General features: G+C 38.7%; 1 protein-coding gene and 1 pseudogene across 18 annotated transcripts in view; one reads left to right on the top strand and one right to left on the bottom strand.

Moving 5' to 3' along the window:
* Positions 1-23,155, bottom strand: part of TNRC6B (trinucleotide repeat containing adaptor 6B) — a 261,176-nt gene that overhangs the window by 142,411 nt on the left and 95,610 nt on the right. Inside the window, exon 2 of one of the 18 annotated variants that reach the window (XM_089920024.1) lies at positions 1,806-20,357. The exons of 16 other annotated variants lie outside the window; for them this stretch is intronic. In XM_089920024.1, coding sequence (XP_089776150.1) covers positions 1,806-1,810 — 5 coding nt within the window. In that variant the 5' untranslated portion in view covers positions 1,811-20,357. Of the gene's footprint in view, positions 1-1,805; positions 23,152-23,155 lie in introns of those variants that run through there. One more of the 18 variants, XM_022597132.2, reaches the window with a different exon arrangement.
* On the top strand, positions 15,073-17,472 carry LOC149748077 (U3 small nucleolar ribonucleoprotein IMP3-like; annotated as a pseudogene).

The following is a 23,155-nucleotide window of genomic DNA, read 5'->3' as shown; positions in this document are numbered from 1 at the left end:
AGAGGACTTTAATTATCTTTATGAATTCAAATGGAAAGTCTTTTTGTTAAATTAGCATGAAAGTCCCTTCATCTACACACAATTGGCCCAAAGAAACAGGCCATTTTCAGCACAAGAGGCCAATCCATTTTAACAGTGAATAAAGCTTTTGAAAGCACTACACACCCTCTTCCAGACTGTCAAATTTTCAAAATGGTCCAGCATTTTTTTTTGCATTTTTTTTAACACTTTCAGGTCCAGCAAACATCTTATAATTAGATTAATTAAAAAGGAAACAACAACAGCCAAAAAAAACCACTGCTCACTTCTGATCAAAATTATTCCATTTATGCTTAATTAGCTTTAATCCAAGTCTACATATTTAATGATGGGGATATGACAATTCAACCTATTTGCATATTTTAAATGCCCTTTCTAAACTATACTTTGTAACAGATTTAGAAAAATAGTCTGTTTCTCATGCCAATATGCTAAGGCATAAATCAGGAGGATACAAATTAGGAAGAAAAAAAAAAAAGAAAACAAGGCCTCTCAGAGCCACGGATGTGCTGGGAGGCCGGGGGGGGGGGGGGCGGTGCGGGGGCGGGGGGTAATTTCCCCGGGGGGGTGTGCAATTTACCCGCCGCATCAAAACTACGATCCTTTCAGCCCACCAGACCGAGAAGCATTACATCACACTCTCACAATGATAGGGGGAGGTGGCTCTGAGAAAGCAAGTTTTCAGCCGCCTTCCCTCCCTGTTCCCAGGCTTTCTAGAATCCTGCATTAGGAGTAATGGAATTTAACTTCAGTGCACTGCACACACAGTTTCAGGGGTAACACATACAGCTACTTATTTAGGTGACCCAATATGACCACTTCACAATGGATACGTGGCTAAAACAGGCAACTACACACACAGATGCTGAATTTGTGCTTAAAAGCCCAGTTCATCTGTGTAAGATTAAACAGAAATTGTAATCTATGAGAAACGAATAAAGCCAATCCACAGGGAGAAACTGATAAAGAAATAATTCCTAATCGGGAGGAATAGCTGTTTATATACCCTTTAAAACACCATGTTTACAAGATAGTCCCACCATTTGGTTCGAACCACAATCAAAATAAAAGCGCATCTGGCTGCATATTTGAGAACACACACAGAGACCCAGTGCAAATGAGCGCGCGCAGAGGAGAGGGGTGATCCACACATTGCTTGGGAGGTTTTCAAGCAGGGGAATCTACAAACCCCAAACCTCCTGGTGTTCTCTCGCCCCCAGCCTGATGTTTAAAATGGATCAGGTCTTATTTTAGGTCTTACATCTCTCTAGGAAGGATGGCCTAGCTTTAAAAAAAAAAAGAGAAAAAGAAAAAGGTTTTCCCGTGGTAGTGCTTGCCCTCCCAGATCCTTTGTCGGCCTTAGCAGCCGAAAGAATGCAAACCCATTTATATTTATGCAAATTTTTGCAGCAGATTTAAGGGGGCAGGGAGAGGTCTGTGTTTTTTAAAAAACCTCTTTCTAAATATCAAATTTCCAAATACTCGCAGCTTCATTTATTTGCAAGACAGAAACGATGATGAATACCTGCATATAAATTAAAAGTGCAATTAAATCACTTCAAAATCAAATATTTTACCAAGGCTTTTTCCACTTCTAAAATGCCGAACCAAAAGTACATCACGGGTCTGATTTACACAGATTCACGAAATGTCTGAAGCCAGCCTCCACGCTAGACAAATGTCGATTTGCAACACCACTAGTGAAAACGGTTAGACAAGATCCATATAAATCAATTGGTTTTAAAAAATTGAAAATATTTACCAACCTCATAAAGTGCAGCAGTGCTTAAATCCAGCAAATTGAGGCATACAAGGTAGAAATGGAAATGAAAAAAGGTCCAAAAAATGATTTCTTTTTGTCTATCTGTTTTTTTGTATTTTAAATATTCAGAAACCAGCAGAGACTCTGTCGGCCATTTTGGCTTGAACTAACTCTCACACTCACTCTCCCTCTTGCTCTCTCTCTCCCCCTCTGTCTCTAAAGGAAACAGCTTTTTGTGACCTTCAAATAGAGGCGGATCATGTGACTTTGGGTAGGTTTGTCAATCAGGAAAGGGGAGGGAACTGGGGCTGAAACTACCTTAAAGGGAAAGCGGCCCTTTTCCACTCACTTTCATTTGTGAAACGCTGTTATCTCATACTCTCCACCTACACACACTGAATGTGAAAGTGGCAACAGCATAAGGGTAACAGATGAACAAAATATAAAAACCTTTATTGGTTTATAGAAATGTTCTCAGTTGCTAACGATTCTTACAGATCCTGGAGCTTGGCTCACTTGCTACAGTTATTCTCTGGATGTTTGGGCAAGCACAGGCTGGCAAACTACTCTTTAAAAAGGGGCTTAAACAACACCTTACCCAAACAAGAGACTTTCGTCTTTAAAGACTGAGGTGAAAACATAGGACACAACTGATCTCTAACAAGCTCCTAAAATGCACAGGAAAAGACTGAAAGGAAACATACCAAAGTATAATCTGTGAATGCCAACTCAGAGAGGTTAAGTGACTTATCCCAATCACACAGCTAGACAGCTGCAGAACAGTGACTGGTTTCCCAGCTGAACTCCACATTTATTGTTTCAGGTGTATGTATGTTTGGTACCTCCTCCCCGCACCCCAAATAAAAACTATGCTACAGCACAGCAAGCTGGCAGATCTGAGTCACCTTTAATCCCCTCCCCCACCTGAGGAAGTAGCTCGGCAGCTGACCTAGAGTCAGCGCTAAAATTTAAAACCTACCTGTTTTCCCCCATTCCTAAGAGCCTTCTTCTGACTCAGTGCATCTTGGTTTCAACCCACCTAAGAAAACCACGCTGGGTTTGCGTCTCTAGCTCTGGGGCTAACAGGCTGTGTAACCTTAGTTAGGCAATTCCCTTTACCTTCTAGGCCTCAGTTTTCTCATTTGTGGAATGTAAGGATTGGCCATCAGTAGATGGTATCTTTGATTCCTTTCAGCCCTAAAACTGTACTCGGCTTCTTTGTTTTTAGCAGTTCTGTTTCATCTTATCCTTGCCATCTCAAAAGTCATTACCCCAGGAAAGTTTTCCTTGACCCTCCCCGTCTAGACCAGGCCTTCCTGTTCAACACTCCCATAACTTCCCTTACTACTTCTTCATAGCACCAGGCATAACTGCAATTTATTATTTGTCAAAGAAGTTGCTTATAATTGGTCGTCCCCAGTATGTATAAGGACACATACCACATCTTCCTTCACTGCTGTGTGAGGCCTGACACCTACCTAGTCCCACATAGCAGGTAAATAAATGAATGAATTAATGACTTAGACCTCCATTCAGAAGTGCTGGGCTGAACAGAGGAAATGTGCTATCCAAATACAAGGAATAAAAGTCACATAGTTTCCAGAAAATCATCTCCATCTATTTGTTTTAAGGACTGCTTGAGGAAATAAAGTAACTAAAATCATAGAAAGTGGGCAGAAGTGCCCTGTGACTATCAGACTCCATCTATCTCTATGAACCAGAAAAGCTCAGATTCCACAGTGTGATTCTCCCAAATGAACTGGGCTGACCAAGCGTAATCTGACATGCCAGCCAGCACAGAAATGATGGATTCTGTAAGCCCAGCGTTCCTTGAAAAGGAACCTACGAACCCTTTCTAAATCCCACACGTTTGTCATCCTGGCTTCTGGGTCTTTATACAGTCTCCCTCCTTCGCTTTTTCCACTGTGATAGAAGAACCAGAAAGGAGCTGTTTCAGGGCAGGCAGAGGCCAATGCCTAGATGATCTGGCAGCTTGAATATTTATGGCGTAAACGCTTCCACTGTCTTTGCACAGACCTGAGTGGAGTAGGAGCCAGGACCTGAACTGACAATTGAGATTGTAAGCAAAAGCAGGAAACTCCTAGGATGGAAAATTTGAACATTTAGTCTATTTTTATCCTTCCAATACCTTCCAGATGAGCTACGGAAAGCTTACTTATGTGGAGCATGCTCAACATGTTAAAATGCATGGAAATTGTACAGCTGCCTTGTTTTAATTTGTGATGGACAGAATTTCTTTATAAGACTGAATTTTGCCAAGTCTCCACTCCTCAATGCAGAATATTATCATATAAACGTGACTATGTGTTTCCTTGTGTTATAGCAAGCTGCACAAAACGTAGAGAAACAAACACATTTTAAAGCAAAATATTAGCTCTATTTTCAAATGATATGATCAATTATTTTCTTCAACCTCCAGGAATCTTTTTCTTGGTGAGATACCTCTAAACTTAAAACAATTAGTCCAATTGTTCATCTAAAAGAAAGAAGTGTAATAAATGCACTATTTCCCCTGTATTTCCAGGCATTTTGGGCTTTGTGATATAGTTATATTTATTGTACTGTTTTCATATTAACAATTAGACAGCATTTTTAAATTATATTACAGGGCTTCCCTGGTGGTCCAGTGGCTAAGGCTCTGTGCTCCCTATGCAGGGGGTCCGGGTTCGATCCCTGGTCAGGGAACTAGATCCCACATGCATGCCACAACTAAAGATCCTGCGTGCTGCAATGAAGATCCCGTGTGCCACAGCTAAGACCCGGCGCAGCCAAATAAATAAATATTAAAAAAAAAAAACTGCCCTAAAAATAAATTATATTACAAAGTGAGGATACAAAGTAATAAAAAATGAGTTTACTTTTAAAACAAATAAACCTGAACTTATATGTTCAAATGAGTGTTATCTTTCAAAGTTGGCACCTTCGCTGACTATATAACCACTACTAAAATATTTCTATGAGGAAACATGATTGAAAAATAATGAACTGAACATATTTAACTCAAAAATCTACAAAATGAGTAATGAACTCAAAAAATAAATTAACAATGATAAAATCATAAAGAGTAGACTGAATCTTTATTGATTCAAAAAACTTTTGCTTGTTTTAAAATGAACCTATCTACAAAACAGAAACAGACTCACAGACATAGAGAACAGACTTGTGGCTGCCAAGGGAGAGGGGTGTAGGAAAGGGATGGACTGGGAGTTCAGGTTTAGCAGATGCAAACTATTACATATAGAATGGATAAACAACAGGGAATCATATTCAATATCCGAGATAAACCATAATAGAAAAGAATATTTTAAAATTTATATATATGGGGCTTCTCTGGTGGCACAGTGGTTATGAATCCGCCTGCCAATGCAGGGGACACGGGTTCAAGCCCTGGTCCAGGAAGATCCCACATGCCATGAAGCAACTAAGCCCGTGCGCCACAACTACTGAGCTTGCACTCTAGAGCCCACGAGACAAAACTACTGAGCCCATGTGCCACAACTACTGAAGCCCGCGCACCTAGAGCCTGTGCTCCGCAACAAGAGAAGCCACTGCAATGAGAAGCCTGCGCACTGCAACAAAGAGCAGCCCCCGCTCGCCGCAACTAGAGAAAGACTGTGTGCAGCAACGAAGACGCAACGCAGCCAAAAATAAATAAATAAAAATAAATTTAAAAATTTATATATATGTATAACACTTTGCAGTACAGCAGAAATTAACGCTGTAAATCAACTATACTTAAAATTTTTTAAAAATTTTGTTTCAAAAAATAAATAACTGGGTATATACCTGGAGAAAACCATAATTCGAAAAGATACATGCACCCCAATGTTCACTCCAGCACTATTTACAATAGCCAATCAAACCAAATGTCTATTGACAGATGAATGGATAAAGAAGATGTGCTATACATATATATAGAATAGAATACTACTCAGCCATAAAAAAGAGTGAAATAATGCCGTCTGTGGCAACAGGGAGAGACCTAGAGATTATCATACTAAATGAAGTAAGCCAGATAAAGACAAATATCATATGATATCGCTTATATATGGAATCTAAAAAAATGATACAAATGAACTTATTTACAAAACAGAGACTCACAGACATAGAAAACAAACTTATAGTTACCAAGGGGTAAAAGGGGGTTGGGGGGGATAAATCAGGAGGTTGGGATTAATTTATACACACTATTAGATATAAAATAGATAACCAACAAAGACCTACTGTATAGCACAGGGAACTATACTCAGTATTTAGTAATAACCTATAAGGGAAAAGAATCTGAAAAGGCATATATATATATATATATATATACACACACACACACACACACACATCTGTAACTGAATCACTGTGCTGTACACCTGAAACTAACACGATACTGTAAATCAACTATACTTCAATGAAAATAATAACAATAAAATTTTTAAATTAAGTTTTAAAAATTAATAAAAAATAAAATAAATAAATAAAAGTGGATAATCCTTTGGAAAGTCTGATCAATTAAAAACAAGAGAGGGGCTTCCCTGGTGGCGCAGTGGTTGAGAGTCCGCCTGCCAATGCAGGGGACACGGGTTCGTGCCCCGGTCCGGGAAGATCCCACATGCCGCGGAGCGGCTGGGCCTGCGCATCCGGAACCTGTGCTCCGCAACGGGAGAGGCCACAGTAGTGAGAGGCCCACGTACCGCAAAAAAAAAAAAAAAAAAAAAAAAAATTGCAAAAATGTGTTAGATAATTATTCAAAGAACTAGCCACTGAAACTACGTCAGGCATAAGTAGTTTTCTTCTATCAAACAGATAATTTCATGTTATCTCTACTGTTCCCAAACTTATGGAGACAGAAGAGAAAGCTTCCAAATTTCTTCTATGAGGCTAACATATTCCTGATATCCATCTGGACTCAGATGCGGTATGAAAAATAAAACTATAGACCAATCTTCATTTGTGAAGACGAACACAAAAATCCTAAGTAAAATATTAGCAAGTAGAATTTACCGGTTTTAAGAGAATAATTCATTATGACCATGTAGGGTTTATACCAACAATTCGAGGATTGTTAAATTACAAAATCTATTAACATAACTCTTCATTTGTTCAACAAGTATGTATTAACTGCTTTCTCTGTGTCTGTGCTAGGTGCTGCGGATACAGTAGTACCAAACAGGGTAGGTTCTCGTCCACATGGAGCCAATATCCTCATGGGAGAAGGAAATTCACTGAGAAGGAAGTAAAGAGTTCCATGGAAAAACTGAGAGAGGCTCACTTTAGATCAGGTGGTTAGGGAAGGCTTTTCTCAGGAGGGGCATTTAAGCTGAGCTAAAAAGCAATTGCTTGAGTGTTGAAAGAACAAGAGGGATGATCAGGAGGCTAGGCCAGGTGACCAAGGGAGAGAGGTGGGAGACGAAGCCGAGGAGGTGGGAGGGGCTAGATCATAGTGGGTCTTGCAGGCCACAGAAAGGATGTTATTGTTAAGAACGGTGGAAAGTCACAAAAGAATTTTAAAGCAGGAGAGTGAACAGTGCCATTTTATCCGTTACGCAGTCTCCACTTAATATCTCGGATCTACAAGCTTTTTAAGGGTCTAGGCAAATGTTTGGGACCTGAAAAAATATATTTACAAGTCCAAAATACAAAAAGAAAATTATAACCATAAAAATTAATAAATGCTTCAGTGTCCTTGGAATATAACACCCAACAGTTTCATTCACTAAGTTTAGCATTTATAAGGTTTCATTACATTTGAAAATAATTCTCACTTTGTAAACAATACTAAATATGTTAATTATTAAGAAATCTTAGGTGATTACAAATTAAGTCAGTTATTTGTAGCCAAAGAATTTCAGAAGCAAAATTATTAAAATTCTTTTAACATACGATAGCAAAAATAAATCAAACCACGTATTTAATATGGGATGAGGGGCTTCCCTGGTGGTCTAGTAGTTAAGAATCCGCCTTCCAATGCAGGGGACACGGGTTCGATCCCTGGTTGGGGAACTAAGATGGTGGGGCAACTAAGCCCATGTGCCGCAACTAAGACCCAACACAGCCAACTAAACAAATTTTTTTTTTTTAAAAAATATGGGATGAGGGTACCTTTTAATATGTTTCCTATAAAGTGGGACAAAGTCTCCAAAACCTCCCAAAGTAAATATTCCAAGGACCCATGGAGGTCTTACTACCACTTCAGGAGAGACAGAATCAGGGTTATGTGTTCAAAAGCTCATCCTGGCTTCTATATGGAGAATACACTATAGAGGACCAAGTGGAGAAGCAGAGACAAGTTGGAAGGCAACTGTGGACTTCTAGGTGAGGGAGTCAGATGGAGGTGGTAGAGGGGCTTCTATCGTAAGTTAGATAACTGGTTGTTGTTAAGAATGCAATCTGTGGGACTTCCCTGGTGGTCCAGTGGCTAAGACTCCATGTTTCCAATGCAGGGGGCCTGGTTTCGATCCCTGGTCAGGGAACTAGATCCCACATGCTGCAACTAAAGATCCTGCATGGGGGCTTCCCTGGTGGCACAGTGGTTAAGAATCCACCTGCCAATGCAGGGGACACAGGTTCGAGCCCTGGTCCAGGAAGATCCCACATGCCGTGGGGCAACTAAAGAGCCCGCGCTCTAGAGCCCATGAACCACAGCTACTGAAGCCTGTGCTCCTAGAGCCCGTGCTCTGCAACAAGAGAAGCCCCCGCAATGAGAAGCCTGCGCACCACAACGAAGAGTAGCCCCTGCTCACTGCAACTAGAGATGGCCTGCGCGCAGCAACAAAGGCCCAACACAGCCAAAAATAAAATAAATAAATTTATTTTTTAAAAAAATGCTGCATGCCACAACTAAAAGATCCCACGTGCTGCAATTAAGACCCGGTACAGCCAAATAAGTAAATATTAAAAAAAAAAAAAAAAAGAATGCAATCTGTGACCATAAAGTATACAGTAAGGCCAATCCACCCTTTCAAAAATAAGACTCCAAACTCTGAACTCACCGTTCATTCAGTCAAGAACCATCTTTTAAGCATCTACTATGTATTAGATGCTGTGCTAGAACCAAGCCCAGGAGGGTACAAAGAGGATTTTAACACCTTGAAGGACAGAGACATGTAAATCCATAATTAAAATATAGCATGGTAGCTGCCATAATTAAAGTACAAATTGAGATATATAGATAGTTACGCTATAAGAATACAAAGAACTAACTGCTGAGAGTCAGGAAAGGTTTCACAGGGGAGGTAAGATTTTAAACCGAGTCTTAAAGAATCAGTAGGAGTTTGTCGTGTAGAAAACACAGGAAAGGCAAAAGCTTTTCTAAGTCTTATCAACTTCAGTACTACCAAACGACAGCGATGAAGAAGGCTGATGAGAAATAAATGTAAGAACTAAGTTTTTTCAGAATTTTTATCCCCAACAAAGTCAGAAGGTATATAGATAGAAATAGTAGTCAAAACTACAGTGGAATCTCTAACACAACTAGAATCCAAAATCTTCGGAGAAGGTTAGCATTTACACTCCTATTACACATTTATAAATTAGAATGCTAGCAGACCTTTTAAGGAACATTAAAAGAAAATTCTCAGATTCTTTAGAATCAAACCTCAAAAATCAAATTTGCGTCTGGAGGATGCCTTCCTTGACACTCCTGTTTGAGTTCCGTGTCCTCCTCTGTGCTTCCTGGCACCCTGTATATGCCTCTACGGAAGCACCTTCAAACCCTACTGTTATTGTTACCCATTTGCTTGGTGCTTCCCCCTCTAAACTATGAGCTTCTTAAGGGCAGGGTATATGGTTATTATTTCTATCTCTAGTACATAGGAGGAATTCAATTAATGTTTGCTGAATGAATGACCAAATGAATAAGCAAAAGAATGAATAGATGAATACTATTAACCTGGGTATTTATAAGAGGCAAAAGAAACAACACTTAACATCCTATAATTAGGAGATAAGACACTGGACAGTCAACAAGAAAGTATAAGATAAATTGTTAACTATATGGTTCCAACCCTCAGAGAGACAGGAGTTAGAAAATTGAGACACTATAGCTCATTTGAGCTGAGTTTCAAAGGAAGGACAGAATCAGAATGGTCAAAATAGATGTTTCAGCAATGTGTGCCATCCTGTTGCTACAATGGTGTAGTTGGTAGGTGTGCCCGGGGCCAAACAGTGGGGTTCCATGGCCCAAAAAGAGTGCTGAATTTTTACTGCACATGCTCAATAATCCATAGAGTAATGCTGAACTTAAGGGTTTAGGGGTAGATTCTCTGGTCATTGAGCACATCCAGGTGAATGAAGTCCCCAGGATGTGGTGCAGGACTTAACAGAGCTCATGGTCAGATCAACCCATACATGAGCTCTCCCTACCACACTGAGATATCCTTACTGAAAAAGAACAGATTGTTCCTAAACCAGAAGAAGAGGTTGCACAGAAAGAAAAGATATTCCAGAAGAAACAAAAACTTGCGGACCAGAATAAATGCCGCAAGAAAATAAATGCAAATAAAAGTAAAACAAAACCAAAAGAACACAAAAAACCCCAGATGCTTCAATATGAAGCTAATGAAGCTTTAGCTGCAGGACCCCTCACTTTCATGGGGCTTTCCCAAAGCCCTAGGAGGGGTCCTGAAACTACGCCCAGATGATCTCTTTTTTTTTTTTATTGTAGTAAAATATGTAAAATTTACCATCTTAACCATTTTTAAGTGTACAGTTCAGCAGTGTTAAATATATTCACATTGTTGCGAAACAGATCTCCAGAACTTTTTCATCTTGCAAGTCTGAAATTGTATATCCATTAAACAACTCCCCTTCTCCCCCTCCCCCCAGCTCCCGGTAACCACCATTTTACTTTCTATTTACATAAATCTGACTACTTTAGATACCTCATAAAAGTAGGATCATACAGTATTTGTCTTTTTGTGACTGGCTTATTTCACTTATACTATTTTCAAGGTTCCATCCATGGTAGCATTTAATAGGATTTCCATCATTTTATGAGTGAATAATATTCCACTTCTTGTATATACCACATTTTGTTTATCCATTCATCCACCAATGGGACACCTGAGTTGATTCTACCCCTTGGCTATTATGAATAATGCTGCTATGAATATGAGTGTGCAAATATTTCTTCAAGACCTTGCTTTCAATTCTTTTGGACACATAACCAGAAAGGGGATTCCTGGATCATTTGGTAGTTCTATTTTTGAGTTTTTGAGGAAACTCTAAACTGTTTTCCAAAGAAGTTACGCCATTTTACAATCCCACCAATAGTGCACAAAGGTTCCAATTTCTCCATATCCTTGCCAATATTTATCTTGTTTCTTGCTTTTTTTTTTTTTTGACAGTAGTTATCCTGATGGGTGTGAAATGACATCTCATTGTGGTTTTGATTTGCATTTCCTTGATGATCAGTGATGCTGAGCATCTTTTCATATGTGTAAAGGCCATTTATTTTATCATCTTTGGAGAAATGTCTATTCAAGGCCTTTGGACATTTTTTAATCAGGTTATTTGATTTTTGCTGTTGTTGAGTTGCTCTTTATATATTCTGGATATTAATCTCTTATTAGATAATATGATTTGCAAATATTTCCTCACAATCTGTAGAATGCCTTTTTACTCTATGACTGTGTTCTTTGATGCATAAAAATTTTTAACTTAGATGTAGTTCCATTTGTCTATTTTTGCTTTTATGCCTATGCTTTTGGTGTCATATCCAAAAAACACTGCCAAGTCCAGTATCATGAAGCTTTTTCCCTATGTTTTCTTTTAGGAGTTTTATAGTTGTAGGTCTTAGGCTTAGGTCTTTGATCCATGTTGAGTTAATATTTGTATATAGTATAAGATAAGGGTCCAACTTCATTCTTTTGCAAATGGGTATTAAAAATTCCCAGTGCCATATGTTGAAAAGACTCTCTGTTCCCCACTGAATGGTCTTAGCACCTTTGTCAAAGATAATCTGACCTTATACGAGGGTTTATTTCTGGGCTTTCTATTCTTGCCATTTGTCTGTTTGCCTGTCTTAATGCCAGTACCACACTGCTTTTGATTACTGCAGCTTTGTAATATATTTTGAAATTAGGAGTGTGAGTTCTCCAACTTTGTTCTAAATGACCAATTATTTTTAAAAATGTGCGAAGACAATGTATTTCTCCTCACAATCTTAACACAGATTGTCAAAACCACAGCCTCTTTCCATCTCAACTCCCCCCCCCCGACCATGATCCCCCCTGTCAATAGAGTCAGAGTGGCTGTAGGCCTTTGGGGGATTCCTAAAGGGAAAGCTGTGTTGATGATATTTTATTGGTTTGGGGTTTTTTTTAAATTAATTAATTTATTTTTGGCTGCACTGGGTCTTCGCTGTGGTGCATGGGTTTCTCACTGCGGTGGCTTCTCTTGTTGCAGAGCACAGGCTCTAGGCATAAGGGCTTCAGTAGTTGTGGCATGCGGGGTCAGTAGTTGTGGCTTGCGGGCTCAGTAGTTGTGGCTTGCGGGCTCTAGAGCTCAGGCTCAGTAGTTGTGGCACACGGGCTTAGATGCTCTGCAGCATGTGGGATCTTCCCGGACCAGGGCTCGAATCTGTGTCCCCTGCATTGGCAGGTGGATTCTTAACCACTGTGCCGCCAGGGAACTCCCTTTGGTTTTAATGGAATATATTTATGTGGTTCTCAGTCACTTCCATGTATGGCTGAGTTACTATTAACCATCCTGTGAACAAAGATGTTGCTGGGCCAACTCACTGTGCATACTGACAGAAATGTGCAGGGCCAGATCATACCATGATATAAATGTGTCAATTCAAAGAGTATTTCAGGGTAGTCAATATACGAGAAAAAAATGAAGCCTTGCAATCTTATAGCCTATTTATAAAAGATACTTGCTCCAAAATTGATAACAATCTTACAAATTTATATGATATAGCCAATAACAGGTTGTGAAGATGAAAGGAACTTCTCTAATCTATCAATAACAAACAACATATTTTGGTCAACCATGCTATAGAAAACACTGAATTATCTCGATCTCTTTTTAGAAAATATCACAGAATTGTCGTAATATGAAGGGTCAATCAAAGAGTAAGCAGCCACAAAATGTTGGGAAAAAAACTTTACAGCAATGTGTTAGGCAAATATTAATACAAATTAATATAAAATATTATTTGTCAACGTTTTTTAAGTTGTCATTTTTGTGATTTCTTTCCTCATTGTAAATAAATATTCACTTTCGTACCAATTATGTATTTGAAATTTTCTTTTTTTAAAATTTTATTGGAGTAGAGTTGATTTACAATGTTGTGTTAGCAAAGTGATTCAGTTATACATATATGTATATTCATCCTTTTTTAGACTCTTTTCTCATACAGGTTATCACAGAATATTGAGTAGAGTTCCCTGTGCTATACAGTAGGTCCTTGTTGGTTATCTGATTTTCTTTTTCCTAAAGAGCATTCCCACAAAACCTAGGTTTGCTCCTGGTCAGAAAGAAGGGTCTCTTTCCCTGAACAAAGGCATGAGAGGGGGAAGGAAACGAGATACGCATGGAAGACCTTACTGAGAGACACTGGGCAGGAGCAGGAAGATCCTTCAAACAGTAGAGAAAATATGCATAAGTAGGCTAAAGGCATCTTATGGAGGCCCTTGGAAGCAAAGAAAGAGTTCAGACTTGCATAGAAAATCTTTCTTTTTTTTTTTTTTTTTTGCGAAATAATAATCAACTGGCTTACAGGTAGGGACACTTAAAGAGGAGAATCTGTTAAAGCTGGATCTCTTGGAATATATTTAAGAAAGTACTGAATATAAAGTCAAACATGACAGGTTACCAATTCACTTTTCTTCTGCTAATAATAAATAAAATATTCTTAAGTTAGGATTTTTAGTCACCCCACTTCAGACTTTCAAAGTGAGTGTGCAGAACAGGGATTCTTAACAGTCTGTGGGAACTTACTGACATCTTCATTTATTCAGTATATATTTATTGACGTTTTCTGGTGCCAATGGCAGTGACCATGCTGGCAAAAGTCTCTGTTCTTGTAGAGCTGAAGACAGAGCAAAAAGCCTTAGCCTGACCTTTCACTGCCTGCCATCATGCTGTACCTCCTCTTTACTACAATCTCCCTCCCCCTCCACCCCGTACTTCTGCCAAAACCTCAGTACACAGACTCCCAGTGGGTAAGGAAAGGCGCAGTGCTTACAGCAGGACTTGTGTCCATACCCTCCAGTGAACATAAAATTTGGGGGAAATAAACACTACCTTCTCCTCATGACACCACTGGAAATTCTTGCAACTGAACATGCATTTCATTATCTGTATTTACATAATGCTATGTATTTCAAAACATTTTACAACTATACGATAACAGTAATGTCTCCAAAAAAGCAGCCTTAAAACAGCAATTTCAAGGAACTGGGCAAATTAATTTTACTACATTTTGCCTTTCAAGTAATATTCTTCCATGAAAGCATATTATTTGTTCATAAGTAAAATATAAGCTAAATAAATAAGACTTTTATTAAATTAACTGTAGTTTTCTGAGAGCCACATGAGCTACCCTATTCACTGTTGTTTAAAGTCACCACTTTAACCTGTAAGTGTAGTAGCAATCCACAGTCTGTAGTCATTTTCAATTACAAAACACAGGAAAAACCTCATAAAATAGAGTTTAGAACTTAAAGACATTTTCAAAGAATTAATTTTTTAAGTGACTTCTATGTATATTAGAAAATTTATTAGCAACTGAAAGTTTCCCAAAGACTTAGTATAAAATGTTTATGGTTATACTAAAATTCCCAGCAGCAAAAATTCCATGAGCATAACTATCTACTGAACCTCTTTGTGGCATTTTCAAAATACTAATAAACTTGAAAATAACTCTCACTTCTTTTCTCCCAAAAACAATCTGAAAAGATTATATAGAAATCCAGAGACTTCCCTGGTGGTCCAGTGGTTAAGACTCGCATTCCCAATGCAGAGGACCCGGGTTCCATCCCTGGTCAGGGAACTAGAGCCCATATGTCGCAACTAAAGACCCCACACGCGGCAACTAAAAAAGATCCTGCATGCCACAACGAAGATCCCACGTGTTGCAACTAAGACCTGGCGCAGCCAAATAAATAAATATTAAAAAAAGAAATCCAACTATTTTCCTGGTGTCCAGCTTACCGCTGTGTAGTAATGATTGAGTTTATAAAGCATTCAATTTGGTACTTCTTAATAAGTTTATTTCAACATGTACATATTTTAATGGCCCAAAGGAAAAAAAAAGTTGGTGAAAAACTGATGGTAGAAAACAGAAAATAAAATGTTAAAAACAAACAAACCAAAAAACCCTTTCCTATGGCCAAATACCAAGGTTTGTGTTTTGAAGATAATTATCTACAAAATGAGTGATTTGGAAATACTTTCATTTTCTCTGTATTTAGGAAATGCTACAGAGCTTCCAAAAGCCTTTAACTAAGCACCAGAAGAATGGTTTCCAAAGAGTTTAGTGTTGGGCTTCCCTGGTGGCGCAGTGGTTGAAAGTCCACCTGCCGATGCAGGGGACGCGGGTTCGTGCCCCGGTCTGGGACGATCCCACATGCCGCGGAGTGGCTAGGCCCGTGAGCCATGGCCCCTGAGCCTGCGCGTCTGGAGCCTGTGCTCCGCAATGGGAGAGGCCACAACAGTGAGAGGCCCACGTACCGCAAAAAAAAGAAAAAAAAAAAAGAGCTTAGTGTTAAATTTGGTAGTCAAATATAAAACAAGGGCTATCAACTGTAGAGATTTAGAAAGAATAAACTTTTAAAAGTTGTACCACAGTATAAGATGAATGTGAGGAAGAGAGAGCTGTAGGTTAAGGAGTTAGAGTAGGAGCAGAAACAAAGGTAAGGACTGACTATCAGAACTTACAAAAGGTCTGTATAATTAATATTTCAGAAAAATTAAAAGGGCATTTTATAACTAGACATTTAAGTTGGGAAGAATGTAATTAGTAAGAAGAGAATTTAATCAAGACATTGGAGTTAAGACATTTAAAAAATAGCACCTCAAGCACAAAATCATATTACACCACACTGGGGTATAAAGGGTGGTGTTGACGCCCTAAATTACATTCTTCTCTGTGAATCAATATAAAACTGTCTTCAACACTTCGATTTCCTTACAGGTCTCCGATGCAAGAATAGACTCTCCCTTAGAAAGGGAAGTTAAAAAAGCACCCCAAGAGAGTAGAAATATAGAAAATGATACAATTAATTATATCAACAATCCCTCAAAGGGGGATACTGTCTATAAAATACATTATTAAATGAGATTTTTTTGGTTTTTAAAATTTTCATATGCTTTATTTAACACAACATATATAACAGATTATCATTTCAACATAAAACAATATAGAGCATCTGAGCTGCCACCATGGTGTGGAAGCTTAAATTCCGTGAGAAGCTGCTGAAGCAGATGGTGTTCCTGAACTGGGAGGTCACTGATCTCAACCTGCAGGAGCTGCGCGTGTCGCGGCGTCATCGTTTGCAGCGGTACGAGGACGACACACGCTACAACCAGCTGAGCCTTGCTGGGCGTGCGAGCTGCGCCTGCCTGACCTGCCGAAGCGCTGCTGGAGAAGTATGCTCTCGGCCTAGTGCCCACATGTGGATCACCGGAGCTCTGCGATTTCCTCAAGGCCTCGTCCTTCTGCCGCCACAGCCTGCTCACTGTAGTGCCTGAGCTGCGCCTGGCGCAGCACCTCCAGGCCGCCGTGGCATTCATGGAGCAGGGCCACGTGCACAAGGGCCCCAACGTGGTCACCGACCCCACCTTCCTTGTCACGTGCAGCATGTAGCACTTCGTCATCTGGGCTGACTCGTCCAAGATCAAGCGGCGTGTGCTGGAGTACAATGAGGTGCGTGAAGGCTTCGATCTGGAAGCCTATCAGGTCTTGCCTCGCCAGGGCCGCATTTTATAGATGGGGAAGCTGAGAACGGATGCCTGAGATTCTATGAAGGCTTTCTCCCCAAGAGTATGGCAGTCAATCCTCGGTTCTTAAGAACTTGGCTCCTCAGCTACAGGCCACGCACAGAGCCAGAGGGTATGCTCCTTTTCCACGAAATTTTCTTAGCCTTTGGACAGTTGATAATTAAATGACTGCCTTACGGGAAGCGGTTTTGTGCTGCACTGGGGAATTGTTAGATTTTTTTTTTTTTTTTTGATGTGGACCATTTTCAGTCTTTATTGGATTTGTTACAATATTGCTTCTGTTTTATGTTTTGGTTTTTTGGGCAGAAGGCATGTGGAATCTCAGCTCCGCGACTAGGGATGGAACCCTCACTCCCTGCACTGGAAGGGGGAGTCTTACCACTGGACCCCCAGGGAAGTCCCAACTGTCCTATTCTTGTACCTGAAACATTGTAGTGTGAAAGCAAGGACTCTGGGGGGAGGGCTCCCCTGCCCTCAGCTTTCCTTTCATTTTCTTCCCCGCCCCCCAGCTTTCCTTTCATTTTCTTGTAGCCGGACAGTTTGGTTTAATTTATTTAACTCAAATTCTTGCTCCTGTTCGTGAATAAGCAGTTTACAGATGATGAAGAGTTTGGTCTCAAGTTTTCATAAAATGGATGAGATTTTAGTGTTCAGAGTCCTTTCTCTTATTTAAAGGAATGCTCTCCTAATGCCAACAAATGGCCTAACTGCTTTTTAAGTGCAATAAATAAATAAATATAAAAGTTATTAATTTTACATTCTTTTTTGGTACTAAGTCTTTGAAATCCAGGCTATATTTTACATTTAAGGTACATTTCAATTTGGTTGCTATTTTATTTTATTATGGTAAAAAACATTAAATTTTATATCTTAACTATTTTTAAGTGTACAGTTCAGTGGTATTAAGTATAGTCACTTTGTTTAGAAACAGATCACTAGAATTTTCTCATCTTTAACTCTATACCTATTAAATACTAATTCTCTCTCCTCTCTCCCCCTAGCCCTTGGCAACCACCTTTCTACTTTCTATGATTTTGACTACATTAGATACCTCATATGGGTGGAATCATACAGTATTTGTCCTTTGTGACTGGCTTATTTTGCTTAGCATAATGCCCTTGAGGATCATGCATGTTGTAGCATGTGACAAGACTTCCTTCTTTTTCAAGGCTTCATAATATTCCACTGTATGTATATACCACATTTTCTTTATCTGTTCACCTGTTAATGGACATTTGGGTTGCTTACACTTCTTGGCTATTATGAATAATGCTGAAATAAATATGTGTGCAAATATGTCTTTGAGATCCTGCTTTGAGAGAGTCATTTTTAATGATGACCTTTCATAAAATGAACCAAAAGAATTAAGAAAATTCAATCGATAAAAATTTACTAGAAAAATTGAATTATTTTAGTAGGTTAAAGACAAATATCTTTTGAGAATATGAGTGAATTTCAGCATGGAGATTTAAAGCTTAGATTTGTTTATAAGCTACATTAAAATGTTTTTAAAGGAGGAAATGAAAAAAAGGCCAAACTCATCTTGTTAATATACCAAAACTGATATCTAACTTCAAAATAATTTACAAGATAGGTGACCATATGTGCGTGGGTTTATCTCAAAAAAAAAAATTACAATAAATGATATGCCCACAAATAACTAGACCACCACTTGTATCATAAATAAAACCAAATCAAAATCCTGCCTGGGTAGAAACATTTTATCTGGAATGAGCTTTCAATAAGCATGATCAAACACAATCTGTGAGCAAGTATCTGCTCGTGTTGTGTTTTAAAAAGCTGTAATAGTTTTATATTTACCCCTGTGTCAAACACATCATGTGACTAATACTGTGTGAGTTTAGTGTAGTAATCATATGGCAATAACCTTGGTTTGTCTGATTTGCTTCAATAGCTCATCAAGTGAATATCCTCAGAAAAATGATTATATTAGATACACTAATAGTAAATTAGCCTCATAAAAAGCAATAATATTGAGACAATATATATAGACAAATGTTTAAAGCTATACATTCTACTAAATCTTATTCACATGTACACCAGAAATCAGCACAACTGATCTAAATGTTAACAATTTAGCACAAATATTTTTCAATATCAAAATGCAATTATGTTTTCAAGAAGCTTTCTACATGCATAGCTACCTTAATCTACCTATTAATAGAACTTATTCCATTGAAATAAACATCACAGAAATAAAATAATTTTTTCAAGACTTCCAGAACCTATGGTAAAAATGTTAAATGAAGAAACAAGGAAAGTGGCACAGATCAGCTAACAGAAATAATTTTAGACCTAATCCTTACTAGAATTTGCTCTGTGACCTTGGGCGAGTTATATAATCCCTGTGCTCCACCTGCCTCCCTAAGTGAAAAAGGCTCTTCGTATAAGCTAATACCAATGAATGAGAGCCATTTTGGAAACCAATTCAGAAGAAAATTAAGCTAGATCTCTGCCTCATACCATACACAAAAATGAGTACCAGTTCAACTAAAGGTATAAAAGCAAAACATACAGCAGAAAAACTCAGGACATTTCATCATGTTAGGGTAGGAAAGACTTCTTTAGGAAAGCACAAAACATAGAAGCCATAAAGGCTGATTTTACTACATAAAAATGTAAATGGTTTATTAGTATGACAGATACCCCAATGTTAAAAGATAAGGCTGGGAGAAAATATTCAGAACATCTCAAAAGACAAAGGTTAATATCTACACTTTGTAAAGGGCTCCTACAAAACTATCAAAACAAACAATCCAAAAGAAAAATGGGAATTGTAGGTAAATAGGGTGGTACACGAAATAAAAATCAACGGCCAATAAACGAACAAAAGACATTCCATCTTATTAGTAAGCATAAAAGTGTAAATTAAAACAATAAAATATTAGAGGGGCAAAAATTCAAAGATAAATAATTTTATTGTCATCAAAGGTGTGGAGGAATGGGCACTCTCATTCACTGCTGATGGAAATGAACATTGGTATAGCTCTTTTGAAAGGTAATTTGATAGCAGCTACCTCCTTGTAAAAAAATAAACATGACCATGAGCCAAACAGCTCCATGTCTAGACATCTATTCTACAGAAATACACCTGTGTATAAAGATATAAGAATAAGGATGTTCAATAAAGTATTATTTGTAATAATCAAAGAAGCAAAGGCCACCAAAATATTTATTAGAGAAGAATGACTACAGTACATCAGTTCAACAGAATGTTTTGCAGATGTTTAAAAGAACGAAACAGACTAGATGTCAGATGAAACAAGCAAGTCTCAGAAGAATTATATTAGGAAAAAAATCTATTTAGTTGTTTTTTCTAAATATACAGAAAATGTTTAAGAAGATGAGGAAGGGAAGGAGGGTAAAAGAAGAGTCTCATTTTTATTTCTAAATCCACACTTACTGTTTGAATATTTTATGACAACCATGTATTACTTTTATAATTAAAAAAAAAAAGAATGGATGGGAATTTCATAAGTTATTCAGCAATGTGTCACTCACAGGATCTAGAATGTAGTATTCAGTTCCTAGATCCTACTATCCAGGATTCAATCATCCTTTGCTAACTGCAGTTCTGAGATACAAAAAATAAAAATTTTGTTCACTCTTTTTATTTCTGTTGCCTCAAACAAAAGAACACAGCACCTTTGCTCCCCCCACTCCCACAGAAGAGGAGGGCTGGTCTATTGGAGGAAGCCCCAGAGAGAAGATTCACTTCTGCTTTATCATTTCAATATATGATAGCAGACCAAGCCCAGAAAAAAACAAACAACCCCTTCCCACAAAAAAACAAAACAAAATAAAACAAGATTCATCTGTGAAAAGTCAGAGATTTGTGAAAACAAAACAATCAAGGGGAATGGTAAGGATACAACCCATGACGTTTCAAGTCTGCTGGGGCTGTTTTAAGTTCTCTAAAAGAAGTACAGTTTGTATAACATAAAACTTGTGGGAGAATCTATCCCAGCAATGTTTCCTGAATACCTAAAGAAGCTGATTCAGGATAGGGGTTACTGGAGCAGGTTTTTAAAGATAAAGACTGGTTTGTTTGGGAAATGGATACCCTTCAGAGAATAGAACCTTCATCTGTGTTTTAAAAATAGGCTTTATGCCATTTTCACTGTTTCCCCCAACTCACTCTTATCCCTGAGACTTTGATCTTGACAGCTGCAATTTTGCTAGCCACAATACTTTTCAGGAACATAGATCCCAAGGTTCGCAAAGAATTTGCATTCAAGAGATATTATAAAACACTTTAAAGTCAGAAAGATCCAGTTCAAATCCTAACTTCCGTTTCAAGCTGCATTACCATGGGCAAGTTACCGACCCCAATATCTGAAGTGGAGACACTGTAAGGGTTGGAAATAACATACACAGCACCTTAAGCAAAGTTCTCAGTGCACAGAAAACCCTCGTCAAATTGGAGCTATGATTTTTATATTATAACACGTTTGACCTGAGTCTGGGAGGCAGGAGTGGATAAGGGGGCAGGGCAACTGAAGTGTCCCTAGTTCCCTCTACTGGGACTAGTTGTTTGGCTTTCTATCTTGCTAAAGATGAATTGATTCCATCCGCCCATGCAGAATATAAGTGCATTTGACAGAATACAGCAAAGTTAGGATTTATATTGTAAGCTATTTTTAAAACTGCCTGGTTAGCAAATTAAACCAGCTGTGAAAATATCCTGGTTTCCATTCACAACAAATACAAGACAAACATTCTATTTTAATGAACCTGGCCTCAGGGCAGCATAGCATATTCTGCATAATTCATTCCTAAGGGTTTCAGAGACATAATTTTCATAAGACAGACCAAAACTAAATTATTTTCTAGGGAGAAAAAAAGATGAGAGAAAAGAGTTTCTCTCTACAGATTTTCGGTAAATTCCATGAATCACTGTCCCATTCAACTTAGAAGACTACTGTCTGAATAAAAAATAGCAGTTATGTCAGTACTTTAAGCCAGTCTTAACTGTTTTTCCTTTAAAAGGGCATATGAAACACCACTCTGCTCTGCAACATAATTTTTCAAGTTCTGTGACAGAGGGAGGAAAAAATCTACTCACTGCCACACAAAAGCTACCTAGAGGACTCTCAATTTCAGATTTAAAACTTATCACTCCTTAAGAAATTAGAGGAGAGGCTTCCCTGGTGGCGCAGTGGTTAGGAATCCGCTTGCCCATGCAGGGGATACAGGTTCGATCCCTGGCCCGGGAAGATCCCACATGCCGCAGAGCAACTAAGCCCATGCGCCACAACTACTGAGCCTGCGCTCTAGAGTCCATGAGCCACAACTACTGAGCCCACGTGCCACAACTACTGAAGCCCGCGCACCTAGAGCCTGTGCTCCACAACGAGAGAAGCCCACGCACCGCAACGAAGAGTAGCCCCCAGGCTTCCCTGGTGGCGCAGTGGCTAAAAACCCACCTGCCAACGCAGGGGACATGGGTTCAAGCCCTGGTCTGGGAAGATCCCACATGCCATGGAGCAAATAAGCCTGTGCACTGCAACTACTGAGCCTGCGCTCTAGAGCCCAGGAGCCACAACCACTGAAGCCTGCGCGCCTAGAGCCCGTGCTCCACAACAAGAGAAGCCACGACAATGAGAAGCCTGCACACTGCAATGAAGAGTGGCCCCGCTCACTGCAACTAGAGAAAGCCCGTGCACAGCAGCGAAGACACAACCCAGCCATAAATAAATAAATTAAAAAAAAAGAAACTGTAGCCCCTGCTCGCCGCAACCAGAGAAAAGCCCACGCCGCAATGAAGACCCAACACAGCCAAAAATAAAATAAATAAAATAAAAATAAATAAATAAATTTATAAAAAATAAAAAAAAGAAGTTAGAGGAGACATCCTCAATTATTTAGAATGTTGGCTAAGTTATATTATTTATAATTCCTGTTCCTTTGGGGAAACAATTTGCTATTTAAACAAAGATCAGAAGTATAAGTAACTAATGGAATAGAATTTCAGGAAGTATTATTCAAATAAATTCACACCTGGAATGCAGGAAAGCAGTCCATTAATTAAGTTCGCTTCATAAAGACATTGCTAAGAAAAGGATATACCATTTTACGCTGTCTTTGGAAATCAACCAGACTGAGTTACTTCAGTTTGGAACATCCTAAGCCTTAAAGCCTTTGCTAAAGCGTGACATAAATTTTGATTAGTCAAGTGTGAAAAACTACAAAGCCAACTTTCTTGTCCCTCCAGTTAGTCTGTCTATAAATAGAAGCAATGCATTAACAGCCACCAAAGCAATTCGTGAGTTCCACAATGTGCCCAACATATACATCCATTGCAAACATGCTCTCAGCATGTTTAACCAAAGTGTTTCTGAAGATCTGTAATAAGACCCTTTTTAAATAAAC

This window comes from Delphinapterus leucas, chromosome 11 (assembly GCF_059928025.1).
Source record: "Delphinapterus leucas isolate spDelLeu-1000000601 "Yukka" chromosome 11, BTC_Dleu_Yukka2, whole genome shotgun sequence".
Lineage (NCBI taxonomy): Eukaryota > Metazoa > Chordata > Mammalia > Artiodactyla > Monodontidae > Delphinapterus > Delphinapterus leucas.
The sequence above is the reverse complement of the archived record's forward strand: the minus strand, read 5'-3'. Positions and strand labels throughout refer to the sequence as shown.